This window comes from Macrobrachium nipponense, chromosome 22, assembly GCF_015104395.2.
Source record: "Macrobrachium nipponense isolate FS-2020 chromosome 22, ASM1510439v2, whole genome shotgun sequence".
Classification (NCBI taxonomy): domain Eukaryota; kingdom Metazoa; phylum Arthropoda; class Malacostraca; order Decapoda; family Palaemonidae; genus Macrobrachium; species Macrobrachium nipponense.
The window spans coordinates 48,010,475-48,031,994 of NC_087213.1; the positions used below are offsets into that span (position 1 = coordinate 48,010,475).

At 37.7% G+C, this 21,520-nt stretch overlaps 1 protein-coding gene across 1 annotated transcript; it reads right to left on the bottom strand.

Annotated features, from left to right (window-relative positions):
- Positions 1-6,893: 6,893 nt before the first annotated feature.
- LOC135198263 (uncharacterized) lies at positions 6,894-7,634 on the bottom strand. The gene has a single exon (XM_064225832.1). The coding sequence runs from the start codon at positions 7,632-7,634 to the stop codon at positions 6,894-6,896; it is 741 nt and encodes a 246-aa protein (XP_064081902.1).
- Between the last annotated feature and the right edge of the window lie 13,886 nt (positions 7,635-21,520).

A 21,520-nucleotide genomic window follows, 5' to 3' on the forward strand; every position in this document is an offset into this window, starting at 1 on the left:
GGGTGGGGGGACAACACTTGTTGTACACAAAGTGGCCATGTTTGTATTCTGGTAAAGGCATATGGGAAGGTGGGTCACTCAGGGTGGGGGGTGCACAAGGTATGAGTTGGTGTAGGGAGTGGGTGTTGGTTGTTAGGTAGAGAATTGGGCATACATAACAGTTTCACAAGACTACTACTACTACATCATCAAAAACACTAAAACTTTAGGCAAAATCAATTTCCAAGGTAAAAGCAATCAGTTTCATTGCGCACTTCACAATTTATGTGGACGGGGGTGATAGAGTGACATCACTAATGACGTCACTAAAGTCGCTCAGATACCTTCGTAAAATGGCGTCACTAGTCGTTTATATAACCCGAAGTAACTTTCTACCAAAATAACACTATCACACACCGAGTATGAATTTACTAAATACACAAAATTCTTCGACAACACACCACTGAAGTATGATATAAAACTCTAGAATAAGGGGTTGAACAATGACTAAATCACAATGGTACTTACCTTTAACACTTAACTCACGAGTCTTCATTTCGTTGAACAGATAGGGGGACGGAGAGTTGGAAACGCACAATGTTTGTAATGACTGAATAAAAAAGAATATTTACACTACCATAACTGAAAGTATATGTTAAGAGAAGTATTATCACAATTAATGGTGAAAATGTGGTTACTTTGAGAATATGGAGAGGCGGCCGGTGGGTGTTAACTCTTCGAATACTTGTTGTTAAGTAATATGAAAACGCAATTTGGGTAATGGGTATATGTACTGTGTGGGTGATAAGGTCTGTGATTGATTGGAGGGTAAACTGATGCCTTATTTTAAGAAAAAAAAAAAAAAATGCGCAATACTGAGTAACAAAAACCCGAACATGATCTTGTAATGGATGGGCAATGGGAAATCTGAGAGGCCAGTTGAGGGGCTAATGTGAACTTTGAAAGTAAAAACAGTTTCTTTTATTATAAGTATGAAACCAAAGATATTGTGTATTATTATTAAAGGAAATAATATTACAGTGAAATGTTACGACAGGGACACCTATTTTACGGAATAGTTATGAAGGAATACATACATAAAAATATATATTATGGATAACGAATGAAAGAGGCCCAGACCAATAGGGTGGGGGTTAAATATATAGGCTTGTGATTGGTGGAAAGAAGGATGGGGGTCAACTGTTAACGTGTAAGGAACAAAGCAAATATTATGTCGGACCATACAGAAACAGAGGCCTTTAATTTAAGGTGGAATTGTGAGGTTTACAAGTAATATTGGGTGAAATTGTAAAAACGTAGTTTGATGTTTTTGTATGAGACCAAAGAGATTTTGTATTATTATTGAAAACGTAAGCATATTGAAATTGAATGTTATGGAAAGGACACGTATTTTAGAAAATATTTATGAAGGTTAACATATAAGTTACCATACTAACCTGGCAAAACGCGTTACCTGAAAAACTTAAAGGAAGACTAATATATAGTTTACCATACTAACCTAACCTAGCAGAACGTGTTACCTGAGTGGGGGAGGAAGCCCCCCACCCCCGTACCCCCCTTTTAAACAAAGAAAAACTTAAAGGAAGACTAACATATAGGTTACCATACTAACCTAACCTAGTAGAACGTGTTATCTGACCATGGGGGCAAACCTCCCTCCCCCCTTAAAGAAAGACAAACTTAAAGGCAGACTAATACACCATGACGGAATACAGATGGTAATTTGCCCAAACAGAAATATTTGTAAGTTATGTATAAAATGGAATATAATACGAATGTATATGTTCTAATAATAAGTAAAAATTTCTCAATGAAATTGTTATGGGTGAGGAAGGCTTGTGGAATGATGAAACGTAAATAGACAGAGGTGAATAATGGAAAGACGAGGGAGAGAATTGTGTAAATTGAAATGTCTGTAAATTGGTAAAAAGGAAAATATATATGTGTAAATGTTCTAATAATAATTTACAATTTTAACAAAGAAATTGTTATGGGTGAAAAATGCATTCTAAACGGTGAAACGAAAATGGCCAGACGTGAATAATGGAAAGGGAGGGGAGTGACTTGTGTAAAATCCATGTATAATTCATGTATGGAATACCCCTAAGCAACCTCCAATTAGACGTCACTGGCAAAAAGGTATCGAATCGTTCTAAAACCGCCTTTTAGTCCCACTCCTTATGCATTTTTCCGGGGCATGCCCTCAATTACAGGGTAATATTGCAAGAGAATTAGAACAAATTATGAAGTGAGATCACGTCAATGTACATATTAAACAAATACTATGATAAACAGAACAGAAATAAAAGCTTGAAATAATATAACATGATTATAAAACAAATGAGGAAAGGAATATTTGTAACTCAATGTATGAATCCCCCCCAAATTCTTTATTAGGTCCTACTGCAATGTAGGGTTAATATTGCGACGTGAATGGCTAAATACATGATCGCCCCCACCATTCTGCTCACTTAGGAGTCGGTGTCTGAAACAAAAGCTCCCCTATAACATGGCGCACGCGCCATAGGATTGGGCATCGTAACAGTAGTAGTAATAGGTGGATTTTGCCTATGAAACGGCTCCATTATCGATTAGTTTATAGCTTATTTCTGTTTGTATTTCGTGTTTAAAATGTCATAAATAAGAAGAAATATCACAACAACACGGCAAAACCTTCCCCCAAGTGTTTTACCCGACCCAAAACCCCTTATTCTCATCAGTCCCCGTTACTGTAGGATAGAGTTGAACGGCATAATTCTCCCAAGTGATTTACCCTACCCAAAACCCCACATTCCCATCGGGTCAAAGGTAAATTCTCAGTTAATTACAGCAGACCCTCAAAAACTAATGTTAAATTGTTAATTAGCATCCAAAATACTATAGGAAAACACAATTTGTCGCTAAGTACCCGCCATGTCTTGAAAACTTAGATTAACCATATTTTTTTCCGAAGATATCATAATCGTTTGAGGCAAGCATAATCATTACCTTTATGTATACAGTTAGTGTTATATATAAACTTTTGTGTTCAGATGTATATTTATGTGATATGAAGTGCTAATAAGAAATTTGCTTGAAATGTGTTCTCTGTGTCGTCTTCATCATTTATTCCTTTGATACCTTATTTCCCTATATGATATAATTATTATACTTCTGATATTGTTTTCTTCTTTGTGGCCAAGTCATGCAAATGTAACTCCCATTTTTTACACTGCCTGTGTCCACATTTTCTATGTATTTATTGCATAACAATTATTATTCATTATAAGATTTGGAAAATATAATTATCCTATCATTCTAACCTTTAGCATAAATAAAAAAGGGTTGCTTTTCAAAGTGAGGCATGAACACAGTGACAGAACTAAATATATTTCTTAACAATTATTTTTAATCTTAATAATATTACAACCTGAGAGAGAGAGAGAGAGAGAGAGAGAGAGAGAGAGAGAGAGAGACCAAGTTGTCATTTTATAAAAAAAATCGACTCGAAGAGAATACAGCAAACCAGTATATAGGTAAGCAAATAAATAAGTAAAGAATAAACATGAAGAAAGCTGGAGTAGCTGTGTGTGTTGAAACTAGTATATTTTATGTGAAATAAAACAAGGCTTGGTGACTAAATGAGAGAATGGGTATCAAAAAACATCAAGCATATCACCGCTTTACAGATTTTATCAAAAACCCCATGTGACATGAATTAAATGTATAAAAATTGAAGGTTCTTTAAGTATTTAAATGATAGTTAAACACGGGAAGTGTTAGGCTTGTGACGTCACAGTATTAGCTCCGTCCCCACTGCCGAGTTGAGCAGACCCTATTTACTTTGACTCTGGTGACTGGTATAGTTAAGCCAAGTCACTCGCGTCGTGGAAATTAATCTAAAGGGATTGTAAGAACTGGGGTCTCAAATTTATCTTGATATAATCTTACCATCCGTTGGGCTAAGGCATTATTATGATTATGTAATGGTTGCTATATTATCTAAATTTTGATTTTAATCATTGTTACATTCCGATGTGATTTAATTTTGGTGTTTTGTATCAGATTTATAAATTGACTTAAAGATAGTTTTGATGCCACGTGGGCGAATGTAAGTCGTATGTGATTACTTTTTCATCACTGAGAAAGCTTTTAATATATCAATTACTCGCATTTTAAGAAATTGTAATGTTAGTTAGGGAAAATTAAGATAGATATAGAAAAAGAGAGAGAAATCTGCTAATAAACAGATGGACAGACAGAGAGAATAAAAGAATAGAAAAGAGAGAGAGATCCACTGATAGACAGATTGATAACGAGAGAGAATAAAAGAATGGAAACAGAGAGAGAGAGAGAGAGAGAGAGAGAGAGAGAGAGAGAGAGAGCCTGAGCAACTGGAGTGTTTTCATAATAACCCAAACAAGTGAAGTATTTATCGTATGGGTGACCATTAAATTAATGCATTCGTTGCTTTATCTAAATAACCTTTGAACTCCCACCGAAACCAGAACATTTCCGGTGACGTCATTAGTCACGCCCCACCAAAGGAGGTGTTAAATTTAATTTCTACCCACCAGGTGATACAATGGGCATGATCAACCAATGAAGAAAACCAGAAGGCAGCAACAGTAAAAGACCTTCCTACTTTTAGGAGGAGACATCTCTTGGAGGGTGTCAACTGAGAAGCAGAGGAAGTGGGAAAGGAACAGAGCATCCAGAGGGTGAGGTTGTGAGCCTCACCAAAGCCGTGGGGAATAAAGGCTTCAAACATCAAGACTTCGCCTCTACTCTCAAGACGAACTAAAACTTGTAAATTAATACTGTATTATGTTATTTGTGTGAATGAAGTTAGAAAAATTTCATGGTGTCTTTCTAAGCATCCTGAGACTACAATAATCCAGAGAATCTACAATCTACAATAATATAAAAAGGCTACTTTACATTGGGTGGCCTATAATACAAATAAAAATAAAAAGGAATAGATATAAAATTAATCCTTACATTGTGGCAGCTGAGATCAAGCAAAAAAAAAAAAAAAAAAGTGTGTAATTTTTGGTGGCAGTGCTGAAGAATTCCAAAGAAAAACAACAAGAATTTCTGAAAATTACAAGAATAACAAAGGCCAAATCATAACAGAAGACAAAGTGCGAGCTCAAGAATTTGAAAACAAAGACAAACCATAACAAGTGAACGATGAGGTGAAACATACGTAAAAGGGAATTATAACAGACAGCGAGAAACTGAAAACATTCCCGCTTACGGACGTCAAGCTGAAAACAGCAGCTGGTAGTGAAAAATAATTTATTAACATTATCGCTTAATGTTTTGACTGTGATGTTTAGTATGTATATGTATATACGACTGAATTTTCCTGCCTTTCTTTCAAGGTAAATCCTCTAAAATATATTTTCTCTAGGTCCAAGAAAATGTTGTTGACCTTATCCAAACAAAAACACTTCCTCCCAAACACGTTTCATCATAATTTTCCTGATTTTCTATATCTAATGCGGGAATTCGCCAATCACTTGGCGACATTGGTATGTAACGCAACAACTCACTGCTGGGCTGTTTGTTCACTTACACGGAATTTTGGTCTTTCGACAGGGGGGGGCTAAAAGGGCTATAATCTTATCTAAGCCAGCTTAGCATCGGTCGTGAGTTGTTTTCTTCTGTTTTTCTTTTCCAGCTCTAGCCAAAACGAAATACGATAAGTACGTGATTGTAGTTTATTGACATTGTTCCCACTAAAATACAAAAAAAATATACTGAAACGTTACAGAACAAGAGGTTAGATATAGAACGCACAAACCTTCATGCATGAAACAGTGCACAAGTACCAATATTCTAAATTATACTTATGTACAAAATTCTTACACAAGGGACACTGCTGAAAATTCATCCGACAGTGAGAATGATGAAAACGAAAACGGGTTGCTAACACGTTAAAGAATTAACGTAAGATATATGTATAATGATTCAGTACGGTTGCCAGTAATTTCCAGTCCTAAGATATCATCTGACAATGGTGGTAATTTCATTACATCGATAAGGAAAATCTATAAAAGCAGATGATGAAATTTATTGGTATTCCATTTTCTTCATCAAATTATCCTTTAGTCGTGTGATGAGAGAGAGAACTGTTTTCTGTGTATTGTGCTTTACCTTCCTTTGGACACTGATGCCATATACAGAAATTCGAACCTAACAATTTTGTCATTGATACCTTAGAGAATTCTAACAACACTACAAGAAGAGCAATATATATATATATATATATATATATATATATATATATATATATATATATATATGAGTATGTATGAGTATGTATGAGTGTCTTATGTATATAATTAGAGTTATAGTGCACACAGAAACACCGTACTCAATATGGGTGTCATTAGCTACATTTCCAAGCTTCTTCCTGGCTTATAATCTGATCACACAAAATTTGCATTTCACAATTCGGGGTTCTTTAATCCAGTCATAAAATTCTAATTATCCTTCCCCAGGCTGTCCAGAAGAAAGAGGCCGTTCCGGGAAAAGGCCGAGTTAATCTGCCATCGCTTGATGAACCAATACCAGTTTTGTTTTTATAGCATTGTTTCATTTATTTTCATGGGTAAGTCTGGGCTAGAGATTGGGAGTTAGTTTGATTTATCTAGGTGATTAGAAACTAGATTATCTTCACCCTACCTTTTTATCTAAGCAGTTTACTAAATGATTTCAGTTCATTTTACATCTTCACAGTTAGATTGTGAGGTTTTGAGAGTAAGACAGGTAGCTGGGTACTGAATATTTATTTACAGGTAAGCTCAGGTTATAAACAGGTGTGCGGATGGATCTGTGGTGCGCGACTGACACTGACACAAAAATGACAGGATCCGACCCAGATTTGTGTTTCTTGACATGCCAGTTTACATGAATGCTGTCTTCGGACGACTGTGGCGATGTTGGCGATGTCTGGGGATCTCGGGGGAAGGAAGGTCTTCTGGTGGTATTTCAGGGCGGCTGGTGCGTCCGTCTTCAGTGGTGCCCTCCTCCATCAGGAAAGCTGGCTTCAACCTGTCGACGGAGACCCAATCCTCTTGCCTGTTGATACGCAGGAGGTAGGTCTTTTCCGATCGGCGGAGAACTTGGAATGGGGCACAGTATGGCCTTGTCAGGGGCGTGTGGTGCGCGTCGTAGTGGACGAAGACGTTCTTGCATGTTTCTAGGGCCTTGGGCTGGAAGTGGCTTGTCCTATCAGAGAAAGTCTTGGGGCAGCGGGTGAATTTCCCTGCAGATTCTCGTAATCTGGCGATCGAGATGTCCTCGGTATCAGTTGATGATGGGAAGAATTCTCCTGGAACTGCCAAGGTTTCCACGTAGACTTTCTCTGCAGGTGATGCTTCGTCGTTGGCCCTCGGAGAGGTGTGGAGGCCGAGGAGGACCCAAGGTAGCAACTCACCATCAGGGAGGCCTTGAGGGAGTGTGGCTGCAGGGTTGTAGGAGATTGTTTTGTGGTGCAATGTCCCCATCAAGCGGGCCAGGGTGGCCCACAAATCTGACAGAAAAGCGGCTCCTCGGTCTGTTCTTATGTCATCTGGCACTCCAAAACGGCTGATCCAGCTGGAGAGAGGGGCTTCCGCACAAGCCTGGGTGGTGGCCTCTGTCATAGGTGTCGCTTCGGGCCATCTGGTGGACTGATCGATGACTGTGAGGAGGTATCTGTGACCTCCTGATGGAGGAAGGGGTCCTACAACATCTACGTGGATATGGCCAAATCTCCGGTTGGGCTGGGGAAAACTGCCGATTCCTGCCTCAGTGTGCCTGCCGATCTTGCTCTTCTGACATGGGAACCCATCGGATGCCAAGTCAAATGAACTTCTCCATCAGGAGTTGAGTTGTTGTTCTGTCCGATGGATGTGAGAGGCCATGGATGATTTAGAAAACCTTCTCTCTCCGGGATGCCGTTATTAGCGGGTGAGGTCGACCTCTGCTGATAGTAGAGGTGTGTCGATGGCGATGGGCTGAAGGGCATGTCTTTCCACTTGAGGGAGGTGATTGCTGTTTGGTAGGCTGGCAACTCAGGGTCGGCTGCTTGTTCCCTGGCTAGGTCTTTGTAGTTGATCCCGAGGTGGACTGAGCTGATTTTGACATGGGAAAGCATCAGCCATGGGGTTTCTCCTGCCAAGGACGTAGCGGATGGTGCATCTGAACTCTGCTATGGCTGCGAGGTGGTGCTGTTGTCTAGTGGACCAGGCATCTCCTACTTTGGTAAAGATGTGAATCAGTGGTTGGTGGTCCGTTCTGATGGTGAAAGGGTTCCCCTCTAGCAGGTAACAGAAATGCAGAATGGCCTGATAGACCGCTAGTAATTCCCTGTCAAAGGTGCTGTATCGGGTCTCGGCAGGCTGCAACTTCCTGCTGAAGAAGGTGAGTGGTTGGGGGGCTCCCTGAATCACCTGCTACAGGACTGCTCTGCAGGTAATGTTGCTGGCATCGGTGGCGAGCTGTAAGGGCACAGTGCGGTCTTGGTGAGCCAAGGTGGCCGCCCTGGAAAGAGATGTCTTCATCTGCAGGAAGGATTGTTGCTGCACTGTCTCCCACACCAACTTCTTTGGTTTCCCCTTCAGGGCCTCCGTCAGAGGGGACATGGTGCGGGCAATGACTGGTATAAATCGGCGGTAATAGTTCACCATCCTGATGAACTCCTGCAGTGCCTTGATCATGGTTGGCGTCGGGAATTTCTCTACTGCTGCTACCTTTGACGTCATGGGATGGATGCCTTCTGTGGAGATCTCATGCCTCAGGAAGTACACTTGTCGAAACGGATGACTAATCCATTCTCCTGAAGGTGCTGCAAAATGGCTTGGATGTGTTGCAGATGTTCTTGCAGTGACCTGGAAATAATGAGGATGTCGTCCACGTAGCACATGCAGAAGGGCAGGTCTCCTAGTATACTGTCCATCAGTCGCATTGACATTGTCAGTCCCCAATATTTGGATCAGAAATTCAATGCAGAAGAAAAAATAGGGAAAGATTCATGTTATCCCTCACATATATTAGATATTTACTATAATAAAGCCCACAAAAAGTTTTACAGTGGAAGTAACACAGAGAAAGAAAATTCTAAGAACATTCTCAGTTTGCCTTATTTTAACGGATCTGAAACCATTAAATCATTGTTAAAAGTCTTTAAGGTCAATCTTGTTTTTTCCTAAAATAACACACTAAAAGGTATGTTAATAAAAAATGGCCCCAGAGAAAGCAACAAAATAATATATAAAATTCCATGTATGGACTGCCCTTCCTTTCATATCAGACAGTCGAGCAAGGGCTTAGAAGTAAGATTAAAACGAGGGCACCCACTGTCTGCTTCATTCTTCCTGTAGAAGGAAGGTATGCCTTCCTTTTACAGGAGTTCCTGCACATTTTCCGCGCTGAGCTTCGCTAGGTGGCAGGGGCCGTGCCCAAGCATGGACCACTACATAGAGACCAAGGGCCCCTCGACGCACACCAATTTCCACCGCCTACTGCCAAAGCTCCTCCAGGAAGCCAACAGTGTGTTCAAGGAGATGGAGAAGATGGGCATATGTAAAAAAGCTGCGAGCCCGTGGGCATCCCCCCTCCACATGGTGAAAAAGGCAGACGGTACATGGAGGCCCTGCGGTGACTCCCGGTGCCTGAATGTTGTCACTATGCCCGATAGTTACCCCCTGCCAAACATGCAGGACCTCACCAGGCCCCTCCATGGTGCCATGGTCTTCTCCAAGATTGACCTGCTAAAGTCCTACTTTCAGGTTCCTGTCCATCCCGATGACATCCCGATGACAGCAATCATCACGCCCTTCGTGTTTGCCTTCTCCGCCTTCGGCATTGGGAACGCCGGAGCCACCTTCCAACGCCTCATGGACAGCATTCTCGAGGATTTACCCTTCTGTGTCTGCTATGTGGACAATATCCTAATCTTTTCCACATTGCCGGAGGATCACCTGAACCACGTTCGGGATATCCTCAAGCGCCTGCAGGAGAACGGACTTGTCGTCCATTTTAATAAGTGCACCTTCAGTGCAGAGAAGGTGGATTTCCTCGGCCATGAAATCACCACAGCAGGAATTCGTCCCATGGCATCCCAGGTGGCTGCAGTGGAGAAGTTCCCGATACCAACAAGTGTCAAGGCCCTCCAAAAGTTCATTAGGATAGTGAACTATTACCAAAGGTTCATTCTGGACATTGCCTGCACCATGTGCCCTGTGACTGATTTCCTGAAGGTCAACTAAAGAAGCTGATGTAGGGAGAAGACCAGCAGCACGCCTTCGACCACACAAAGTCTTCCCTCAGCAGAGCCACCACCTTGGCTCACCAGGACCCCGATGCACCCATGACACTCACTACTGATGCCAGCAACATCGCATGCAGTGCTGTCCTGGAACAGCTGGTCAATGGGGTCCCCACGCTGCTAGCCTACTTCAGTAGGAAGCTGAACCCCGCCGAGACCCACTACAGCACCTTCGACTGCGAGCTCCTTGCTTTATACCAGGCCATCCGCCAGTTCAAGTATATTCTGGAAGGCATCGCATTCACCATAAGCAAGGACCACCAGCTGCTGGTGAAGTCAGTTTTGCCCAGAACTACTAAACTATTGGATTTATCAGCCTTAGTAATGTGTAAGCTATTATCATTCTTCAATTCTTTTAAACTTTTTCTGTAGCGAGCAGGGAAGTGATATAAAACTTTAATATTAATATCAAACAAATTCTTAAGATAAAAAAGAACTTTTGTATAAGCTGATTGTAAAGTGTCCCTCATTACCTTATTTATATGGCCTAGTTAAAACTCACAAGGAAAATAAACCTATGCACCCAATTATTAGTACTGTAGGATCAATTGCTTATAAACTATCTAAATATCTTACTAAATTGTTATCCCCGCTACTTGGAACTGTATCTAATTCACACATCCGGAATTCTCTTGATCTTGTGGAAATATTAAATAACATTGTACTAAACCCTAGTGATATCTTTGTCAGTTTTGATGTATGTTCCTTGTTTACAAAAGTCCCTATTGACTCTGTGCTAGAATATTTAAGTAAAGAACTAGTATTGCATGAATTGCCTATGTCCGGTAGTCACATAATTTCATTGAATAAGTTATGTATTTGTGATTGCAGATTTATTTTTAATGGAGAATATTACCAACAAATATTTGGTATGGCCATGGGTAACTTTATCGCCTCTTCTTTCAAACTTATATATGGAATTTTTTGAAAGACAACACCTCTCGAATATCACAATTGTCCCCTTAAAATGGTACAGATATGTAGATGGCATCTTAGCAGTCTTACCTGTTGGTATCAACGTAAATGATTTATTGTCTAAATTGAATAATTTAGTGCCATCCATCCATAAAATTCACTGTTGAAATTGAAAATAACAATGTCATCCCTTTCCTAGATGTATTAATACATAGAGAATCTTTCCAATGTAAATTCAGTATTTATAGAAAACCCACAAATAATTTAACATATGTACATTTTTATTCTGGCCGCCATCTTAATATTAAAATTTCAATTCTTTCTTCTATGTTCCTATGTGCTTTGCGTATCACGAGTCCACAATATCTTGACCAAGAAATAGAATACATAAAAAAGATAGGAAACGATCTCTGTACCCACCTCATATAATTGATTTATGTTATCAAAAAGCTCACAAAAAGTTTTATAGTGTTGCTAGTAATGAAAAAGAAATGCCTAAAAATGTACTTAGCTTGCCTTACTTTCGTGGATTTGAAAACATAAAATCAATTTAAATCGTTCAATGTTAATGTAGTGTTCTCTTATAACAATACCATTAAAGATATGCTAATTAAGAATAGTCCTGTAACAAATAACAACATCATTTACAAAATTCCTTGTAAGGATTGCCCATCTTTTTACGCTGGACAGTCAAGTAAAAATTTATGTGTACGTATTAAGCAGCATATGTATTCAGTTAGAACAACCAAGACTTCAAAAGCACTGTTTATCCATCTGAGTGAAAAATCTCATTGCATTAATTGGGGCAATACCTCTGTACTTGCTAGATCTAATGATTATGTTTCAAGAAATTTACTGGAATCAGCAAGTATACAAATCACTAATAAAAACAACCTAAATCTTAGTCTGGGATTGTACCATTTGGACCCGTATATTTGTAAAATGTTTATGAAGGACCTTAAAATAAACGAACTACTAATTAATTAGTCACACATGTATATAGTTATTATTTCTCTCTCTCTTTCCTCTTCTCCTCTCTCTCTCTCGTCTTCCCCCCCCTCCCCCCTCGATACCTCTGTCTCTCTCTCTCTCTGTTTACTTGGAAGGCACAAATCCAACGCTCTGTTTTTGCTCACGTTTTATGTGGTCTGTACTGCAGTTCAAGACATATTTCTGGTGTTTATCATAGTTAAACTACTAGTGATTGTGATATCAGTGACATTGTGGTATATTCTAGCTCAATATTGGAGTATTTTACGCTTATACAATGGTACCTAACAGGAAAGAGGACTCCTGTTCAAAATTTTCCAAGTTTGCGCACTGAACCCTTATGACGTAGTATATGAGGCTGTTCCTTTACATATCGTTCACTTTTCTAGTCATCGTCATCACAAACTAGAGAGAAAGAGAAGAGAAAAGAACAATGGACAGCGAATCTTCTACTCCACCACCCAGCCTTGAACGCCCATCTTGGGATTTCTTGAACGAAAATTTTACGAAACCAGAACTACAAAAGCATTGCCGTAAGTTAGGATTAAACAAAATATGGGTATCTAAGGACAAATTAATCGATCTTATCATGAAAAATTGTAAACAAACTCATCCTACGAGAGAAGAGGAAACGCATGTTCCTCGAATATCACAGTCATCCCTGACTGAAAATGAGGCTACTCTAAATATCTACCCTTAAAGAAAATTTGAGCCAGAAAACTTCGCAAATCAAAGAGTTAAATGAACTTTTGAAGTCTGCTAACGTCACTATAAATAGATTGAATGATCGTCTAACCAACATCGAAGAGTATATACAAACAGAGAGGGGAGTAACTTTACATAATCCTTCATCAGGAACTACAACACAGGAGGAAGATGGTACACTACTACTGGGTGATACAAACTTATGCGACATACACTCAACCGATCTTGGAGAAAAAACTTTTATAAGAACAATAAGAGGTGCCAATGTAGACCTTATCCGGAGTTGGGTAACTGAAGAGCTAAACTGGGCACCTGCAAGATGCATTTTAGTGTGTGGTATCTGCGATGTCTTGGATGATACATCATCATCAAACATCCTGGATAACTTAAGTAGTCTCGTTATGGAGCTTAAGAACACGTTAATGAAAATATGGAAATCAACATATGTCAGCTGTTTCCAAACCTTCGCGAAGACGAATATCAGGAATTGATTAACTACCATGATAACCAATTAAGTGAATGGTGTTTAGGCAATGGTATATTAGACATAAACTGTGAGTCGTCTTTCAAGCTAGCTACTGGAGAAACAGACGAAATGTGTTTTCACCAGACCAATGAAAACCCCGGAATTTTCTTAAATAGGTGTGGTGCAATTAGACTACTCGAGTCTCTTAGCAAGAAATGCCAGCATTTTAAGCTCTGTGATAATTGGAAGGATGTTAAACGATCACATACGCGGATAGAAACAAAATCAGAACGTAATGCTATTCATCAGCAAGCACGCCCTCGTATCATGAATATACGTAGGGAATCAATTACTGGACAACGATGGAATTCAGGGCAGACCACAATTCGGGATCGTACTAACTACAGGGAAGATCAGCGTGGAGGGAATGGAACATTCAAGAAGTATCGTAACGATGATAACAAAAATGATGTGCAAAATCAACGTTATCAGTCCCGCCCCGGATGTTATAACTGTGGTGAATATAATCACAATCAAAGATCATGTTATTACGACCACAAAATTAGATGCAGTAGCTGCCATGGTTTAGGCCATAAAAGTCGATTATACCCTCGCTATGATCCATAGGATAACGACCAGGAAGATGGCACTGCAGAAGGTACAGTGAAGATCGCTATCGCAGAGAGGGATGTGGGAAACCTGCTAACTATAGAACATATAAATGCTCAGTCCTTATTATCGAACTTTGATGAACTGGAATTGTTAATAAAAGAAAGAAAAATAGACATTTTATGTGTAAGTGAAACATGGCTAGATGCGGGTATCCGAGACAATTTTGTAAACATTTCAAATTTTAATATCTATCGTTGCGACCAGGGAAGAGGAGGAGGAACTTGTATCTATGTTCGAGATGATTTAAAAGTTAATAGAATGACCCTAAATGTTGATAGAGTAGTAGGAGTGGAGGATGTCTGGATAACTGTACAACATAAAAAGCTCCCATCATTCATTTTAGGGTGTGTTTACCGCCATCCCAAAGCTTTAGTCTCCTCTTTCGACTACATTAAGGCTGTTTTTAAAGTTGTTTCCTTACGTGGAAAGCCAATTTTTATACTAGGGGATGTTAATGATGATTTATTATCTGCTAATAGTAAACTAGGTAAAATTGTGCGCCAATTGAACCTACACCAGGCAATTAATAAACCTACAAGAATTACAACCACAAGCTCATCACTGCTAGATGTTGTCATCACAAACAGACCAGAAATGATTTCCCAAGCTGAAGTAGTTCCTTGTCCTGTCGCTGACCATGAGTTGGTAACGCTACAAATAGATATTTCAAAACCAAAAAGGCAGCCTGTAACTAGAACATTTCGTAGTTTAAGACACTATAATCAGAATACGTTCTGTGATAGCCTGTTAAATAGAACCCCTAACCTTAATAAAATTTTAAATACAGACAATGTAAATATTCAAGTTTCTATATTTACTAGTGTTTTTGTTGAGAATTTAAATGAGTGTGCCCCTTGTGTAACGAAAGTAATTACCCGGCACCCGGCTCCTTGGATAAGCCATGACCTTAAAATACAAATGAAAGCAAGAGACAAATTGCATGAAAGAGTAAAAAAGGATACATTAAACTTAGAATTAAGAAATACTTATAAAAACCATAAAAAGCGAGTTAATCAACTTATTAAAACAAAGAAGGCAGAACATTTTAAAGATAAGTTTAAAAACTGTCGTGGTAATTTGTCTACTAAATGGGAAATTGTTCATGAAATGATCCCTGCCACAAATAGTAACGTAAGTATTCATAATTATAGAGATAAGAAAGAAAAAGCAGAAGAATTTAACGAATATTTTGCAAATGTAGGTCGACTGGCCTTCGAAAATTCTCAACAGATCCTCAATGCAAATAATAATCTCCCCACTATAGATACTATTATACCTCAAGGTATCACCAATAACCTTTTCAGACCGCAACCCGTTGACGTAGATACAGTTGTCTTGGTTGTGAGGGATTTGAATGACTCAAAGGCGTTTGGATCTGATGGTATCTCTCTCCGTTTCATACGAGATGCCTTACCCGTGATAAGTTTTTACCTAACCGTTATAGTAAACACCTCCATTGTCACTGGTCTCTACCCCACCGACTGGAAACTATCGCATGTAATACCATTTTTCAAGAACGGTGACCCAGAAGCAGTCGAAAATTATCGGCCTATATCACTTCTACCCGTCTTATCTAAGATATTAGAAAAAATAGTTGCAGTTCAGCTCATGCAATATCTTGAAGAAAATAACTTATTATCACAAACCCAACATGGTTTTAGACAACATCTATCCACCGAAACCGCACTCATGAAGCTCACTGAGAAAATTTATAGTAATATAGACGAAAAAAAGATCTCTCTTCTCATATTGTTAGATCTCTCTAAAGCATTTGATAGCGTTAGCCATGATATCCTACTTAGTAAATGTATAAAACTAAAAATCGACCCGTTTTGGTACAAAAGTTATTTGGAAAATCGGTATCAGTCAGTAAGAATAGACGATGTAATATCTTCCTCTAAGCCAGTGCAATTTGGGGTTCCACAAGGATCAATATAAGGACCAATTCTTTTCTTAATCTATATCAATGATATGTCTACTTCATTACAGGATTGTCTCTTAATACAGTATGCAGATGACAGTCAAATCCTAATCACCGGAACCATAGAAGAATTACAAATGTTAATTTCAAGAGCGGAAAGTATCTTAGAAAATGCTAAATATTATTTCCAAATTAATGGATTAAATGTAAACGAGTCAAAAACTCTGTAAACGAGTCAAAAACTCAGTATATTTTCCTTGGCTCAAGACAATACATTTCTCAAATTCCTGATAATATAGTTATAAATTTCAATGGCCATGCTATTAGAAAAAGTGACCATGTAAAAAACCTCGGAGTTTACTTTGATCAGTACATGTGTTTTGATGCTCATATAAATGAAGTTAGTAGGAAAGTGAATGGAACACTAATTTATATAAACAGAATAAAAGACAGATTTGATAATGAAAATGGTTGTTCAGTCGCTTGCGTTAAGCATAGTAAACTACTGTTTGAAGGTATGGGGCACTACGTCTAAACAACAACAACATCGAATACAAAAACTCCAAAACTTTGCGGCAAAAGTGACTGATGGGAAGGCAAAGAAATACGATCATGTAACCCCAATTTTAAAGAAATTAGAATGGCTAAATATAGAACAAAGAATACAGTATGACTTATGTCTGTTAATTTATAAGATATTGAATAATTTATTAATAACATGGATTTTTCCTCTGACATCAGTTGGATTTAGAAGTGACAGGACAACAAGAAATAGCAACGACCTTTACGTACCAAGGACAAATACCGAGCTGGGTAAAAGATCGTTCACTATACAGGGTCCTTTAGCTTGGAATAAGCTACCAACAGCTATAAAAACAACTGTTAATATCAATTCTTTCAAATCAGCTCTGAAGAAAAATTTTTTGCCGATAGGTTGATAACGCTTTATACTGCATTTCCAGAATTGTAACAATAGAAGGGCAACTTTCTAAATCATAATGATTCCTATTTACATATGTAAGTAAAATTAGACATACTATTTTGTAAAATATTTTATTTTTAAGATGTTAAATCAGGTTTTTTTTTTTGTGTAAACTGTGAGTAGTATGAAATGTAACTCATGCATTGCAATATATTTTATCCTTTGTAAGATACAGAATAGCCAATGTAAATATTGGAAATAAAGCTTATTATTATTATTATTATTATTATTATTATTATTATTACTCTCTCTCTCTCTCTCTCTCTCTCTCTCTCTCTCTCTCTCTCTCTCTCTCTCTCTCTCTTGCTCTATATATTTATATCCTTTTTTTTCGTCTTTTCTTTAATTGTTTTTGGGACCATTTTTGTAAATTTCATGGTAATAAGTTGTATATGCCTCCTTCTTTATTCAAAATGTATTGTTTTCTGGATGAATCATCTGTAGACCACGTGTGGGATCCTCCAAGGTGTGGCTGCCTAAAAATTCGCTTATCTTGCCCTCAGGCGTTTCCTCGTTTCTGTAGAGTGAAATCGACCTTATTGCTAATCTTGTAATGTCAGTTTGGATATTAAGCCTACTTTGACTATGTTTTTCCTCTGTACGATCAGTTGTGCCTGAGTAAAGGGTCGCACTAGACCGAAAGTGCTTGGCTATCTCGCTTTTCATTTTTTCCTTCGTGGCAAAAAAACCTTTATTTATACATAGCATCACGTTTTATATACTTCGTGATCAAGTTATTCATATATTTATATATATATATATATATATATATATATATATATATATATATATATATATATATATATATATATATATATATATATATATATATATATATATATATATATATATTTATATAACTATAAAGAATTAAGGGAAATAATTTCAAAGGCATTAACTTATAAAAACTTAAGAAAAAGGCACGGAACATGATTAGGAAAAGAAAAATTAACCCTTAAACGCCGAGCGGTAAATAAAAAAATGACTCCCGTATGCCGGAGGGTTTGAGAGTGAGCGCGTAAGCGGAAAAAATATTTTTTTCAAAAAATCACAGCGCGCTTAGTTTTCAAGATTAAGAGTTCATTTTTGGCTCCTTTTTTTGTCATTGCTTGAAGTTTAGTATGCAACCATCAGAAATGAAAAATATTATCATTATCATATATAAATAATGCGATATATGATAGCGCAAAAACGAAATTTCATATATAATTGTATTCAAATCGCGCTGTGCGCAAAACGGTTGAAGATAACAAGTTACTTTTTTTTCGTTGTAATGTGCACTAAATTGCGATCATTTTGATATATAACACTTGTAAAACGATAAAAGCAACACAGAGAAAATATTATCACAAAATAATGCATGAAATTCGTAACGCGCTTACGTAAACATATTTTTTCAAAAAATTCACCATAAATCTAAATATTGTCCTAGAGACTTCCAATATGTTTCAGAATGAAGACAAATGATTGAATATTACTATACTGTAAGAATATTAGCTTACAAATGCAGTTTTCGACCATATCTGACGAGCTAAAGTTGAACGAATGTCGAATTTTTTATATATATATTTTTTTTATATGCAATTATTTCGGAAATAAGAAAAGCTACAACTTTCAAATATTTTTACGTTTTATTCTACATGAAATTTCGCACATTTTCATATATAAAACTCTATGAAATGCCTAATATGAAACGGAGCAAATATTCCGAGAATGGGACTTACGCATTTCGGAGATTTGTGGCGGAGAATCCGCGCGCGGAGGGAAGGAAAGTTTTTTTTAAAAATTCACCATAAATTTAAATATTGTGCTAGAGACTTCGAATTTGTTTCACGATGAAGATAAATGACTGAATGTTACTAGACTGTAAGAGTTTTATCTTACAATTGCTTTTTGTTTTTCGACCATTTCGGTAGAGTCAAATTTGACCGAACGTGGTTTTTTTTCTATTTATCGTGATTTATATGCAAATATTTCGAAAATGAGAATAGCTACAACCTTCAACTATTTATTGTTGTATTATACATGAAATGCGCACATTTTCATATACAAAACGTTATGTAACGGCTAATTTAAAATGGTGCAAACTTACCACAATCGCACGTATGATTTTTTCGGAAGAGTTACCGCGCGGACGTAAAGAAAATGGTATTTTTTTCATAAATTCACCATAAATCGAAATATTGTGCTAGAGACTTCCAATTTGTTGCAGAATGAAGGTAAATGCTTGAATATTACTAGAATATAGGCGTTTTAGCTTACAATTGCGTTTTTCGACCATTTCGGTAGAGTCAAAATTGACCGAAGGTTGAAAATTTGTCACTTATCATTTTTTTATATGAAAATATTTCAAAATTGATAAAAGCTACAACCATGGGTTGTTTTTAGTTGTATTGTGCATGAAATTGCGCACATTTTCATATATAAAACTTTATGTAACGGCTAATTTAAAATGGTGCAAACATTACCACAATCGCATGTATGATTATTTTCGGAAGAGTTACCGCGCGGACGTAAGGAAAACGTTTTTTCATAAATTCACCATAATCGAAATATTGTGCTAGAGACTTCCAATTAGTTGCAAAATTAAGATAAATGATTGAATATTACTAAAATATAAGAGTTTTAGCTTACAATTGCGTTTTTCGCACCATTCGGTAGAGTCAAAGTTGACCGAAGGTTGAAATTTTGGCACTTATCGTTATTTATATGAAAATATGTTAAAAACTGATAAAAAAGCTACAATCATGAGTATTTTTTTGTTGTATTCTACATAAAAATGCGCACATTTTCATATATAATACTCTATGTAACGGCTAATTTAAAATGGTACAAAAAATTATGTCAAAGTGACAAAATAATTTCAGAGATGTGTCACAGATACTTTTTAGTGCGGCAAGAAAGAAATTCGCGCTTGCGCGCCTGCTTAACGATTGTAAACAAAACAACACCTTGATCCGTGAACTCCCAGCATCCCCAAGGCGCGTGATTCAAGAGTTTTCGGCTGGTAGGCCTAAAAGTATTTTTCCGCAAATTTTAAAAAAACTTTTGTATGTCGACGTAAAATACGTCCAGTCGGCACCCGAGAGACAAAAAATGTCGACGTAAAATACGTGCGCCAGTCGGCGTTTGCAAGTCTATTAGGCACTAGGGGATTTTACCTGAGTTCACTATAGTCACTGGGGATCGTTCGACACCTCACACCCACGCTTCCAGACTTCTTCCCCCTTCTTCTCTCTCCCCCACTCCCTCACTTCTCTGCTTCTTCTCTGTCTTCTGCTCCCCCCTCTCTCTCTTTTGCCTCTCTTCTCTCTGTCCAGCTTTTTTATTCGGATGTGCTCTTCTTAGCCCCGCCATTGGGTTTTTGATTTTGATTCTGGGTGTGACATCCTCTGAAAGGACTCTATGCCTGAGTGGCCGCTGCCTTTTCTTCGAAACGCCTTCCTGTCATCTTTTCTGTAGTAATTCTTATCACATCACAGTGATTCATACATGCATTAAGCTACAAATGTCCTTAAGTATCCAGTTCGCTCTACCTCGGAATTAATATATTTTCATATATGTTAACCGAAGGGGAATCAAGAGGATAATGTTACTGTAGTCCCGATTTCTCCTCTGTCTGACCGTTGGTTCAAATCCAAGGGAGGACGAAATCATTATCAACTAAAAAATTCCCGTTTGGTTAACATATATGAAAATTTATTGATTCCGAGGTAGGGCGAATTGGATTTTAAAGGACATATGTAGCTTAATGCATATATATATATATATATATATATATATATATATATATATATATATATATATATACATATATATATATATATATATATATATATATATATATATATATATATATATATATATATATATATATATATATATATTGTTCAGGGTTTTAAGCCAGAACCAAGGAAAGTCAAGACCTCTTAAGACTCATTCATCCCTGCCTATATGTAAGTTACCCCTGTGAACTGAAAGCCTCCGTTTTCTCGAAAAAACCCTCTTTGCTTCCATGGCTGTCCTGGATTTATTTCTCCACAGGGGACCTTGGCGGGGTGGCGCCTACCAAGGCGAGATTTTAAAAGAGCAGGGCCACAGTAGCTCACTCTCAGAACTCTCAGAACCATTAGAACCTCCTCAGAACTTCTCTGGACTTCCTCAGACTTTCTCAAGCCCTGCAGACTCCACTTCACCCCTTCTGCTCCCCCTGCCTCCTCTGGGGGATCCTACAAGTATTTTTTATCCCCCATAGTGCACAGAAATATCAGCAGATAAAAAGACTACCAAGCGCAGGATTTCCAGACAAACACTGTGTCTGTTTGTGGGAGAAATTGGGAACCCTTTGGAATAAGTCTTGCATTATAATAACTCGTTTGTGCAAACTTCTGTTTGTTTTGTTTGTTGATTTGTATGGTGTTTTTACATTGTATGGAACCAGCGGTTACTCAGCAACGGGACCAACGGCTGTACGTGACTTCCGAACCACGTTAGAGTGAACTTCTATCACCAGAAATACATATATCTCACTCTTCAATGGAATGCCTGAGAATCGAACTTGCGGCCTCA

Excerpts from the sequence above, each read along its gene's own strand:
- LOC135198263 (XM_064225832.1), bottom strand. The coding sequence starts at position 7,634 with ATGACAGAGGCCACCACCCAGGCTTGTGCGGAAGCCCCTCTCTCCAGC.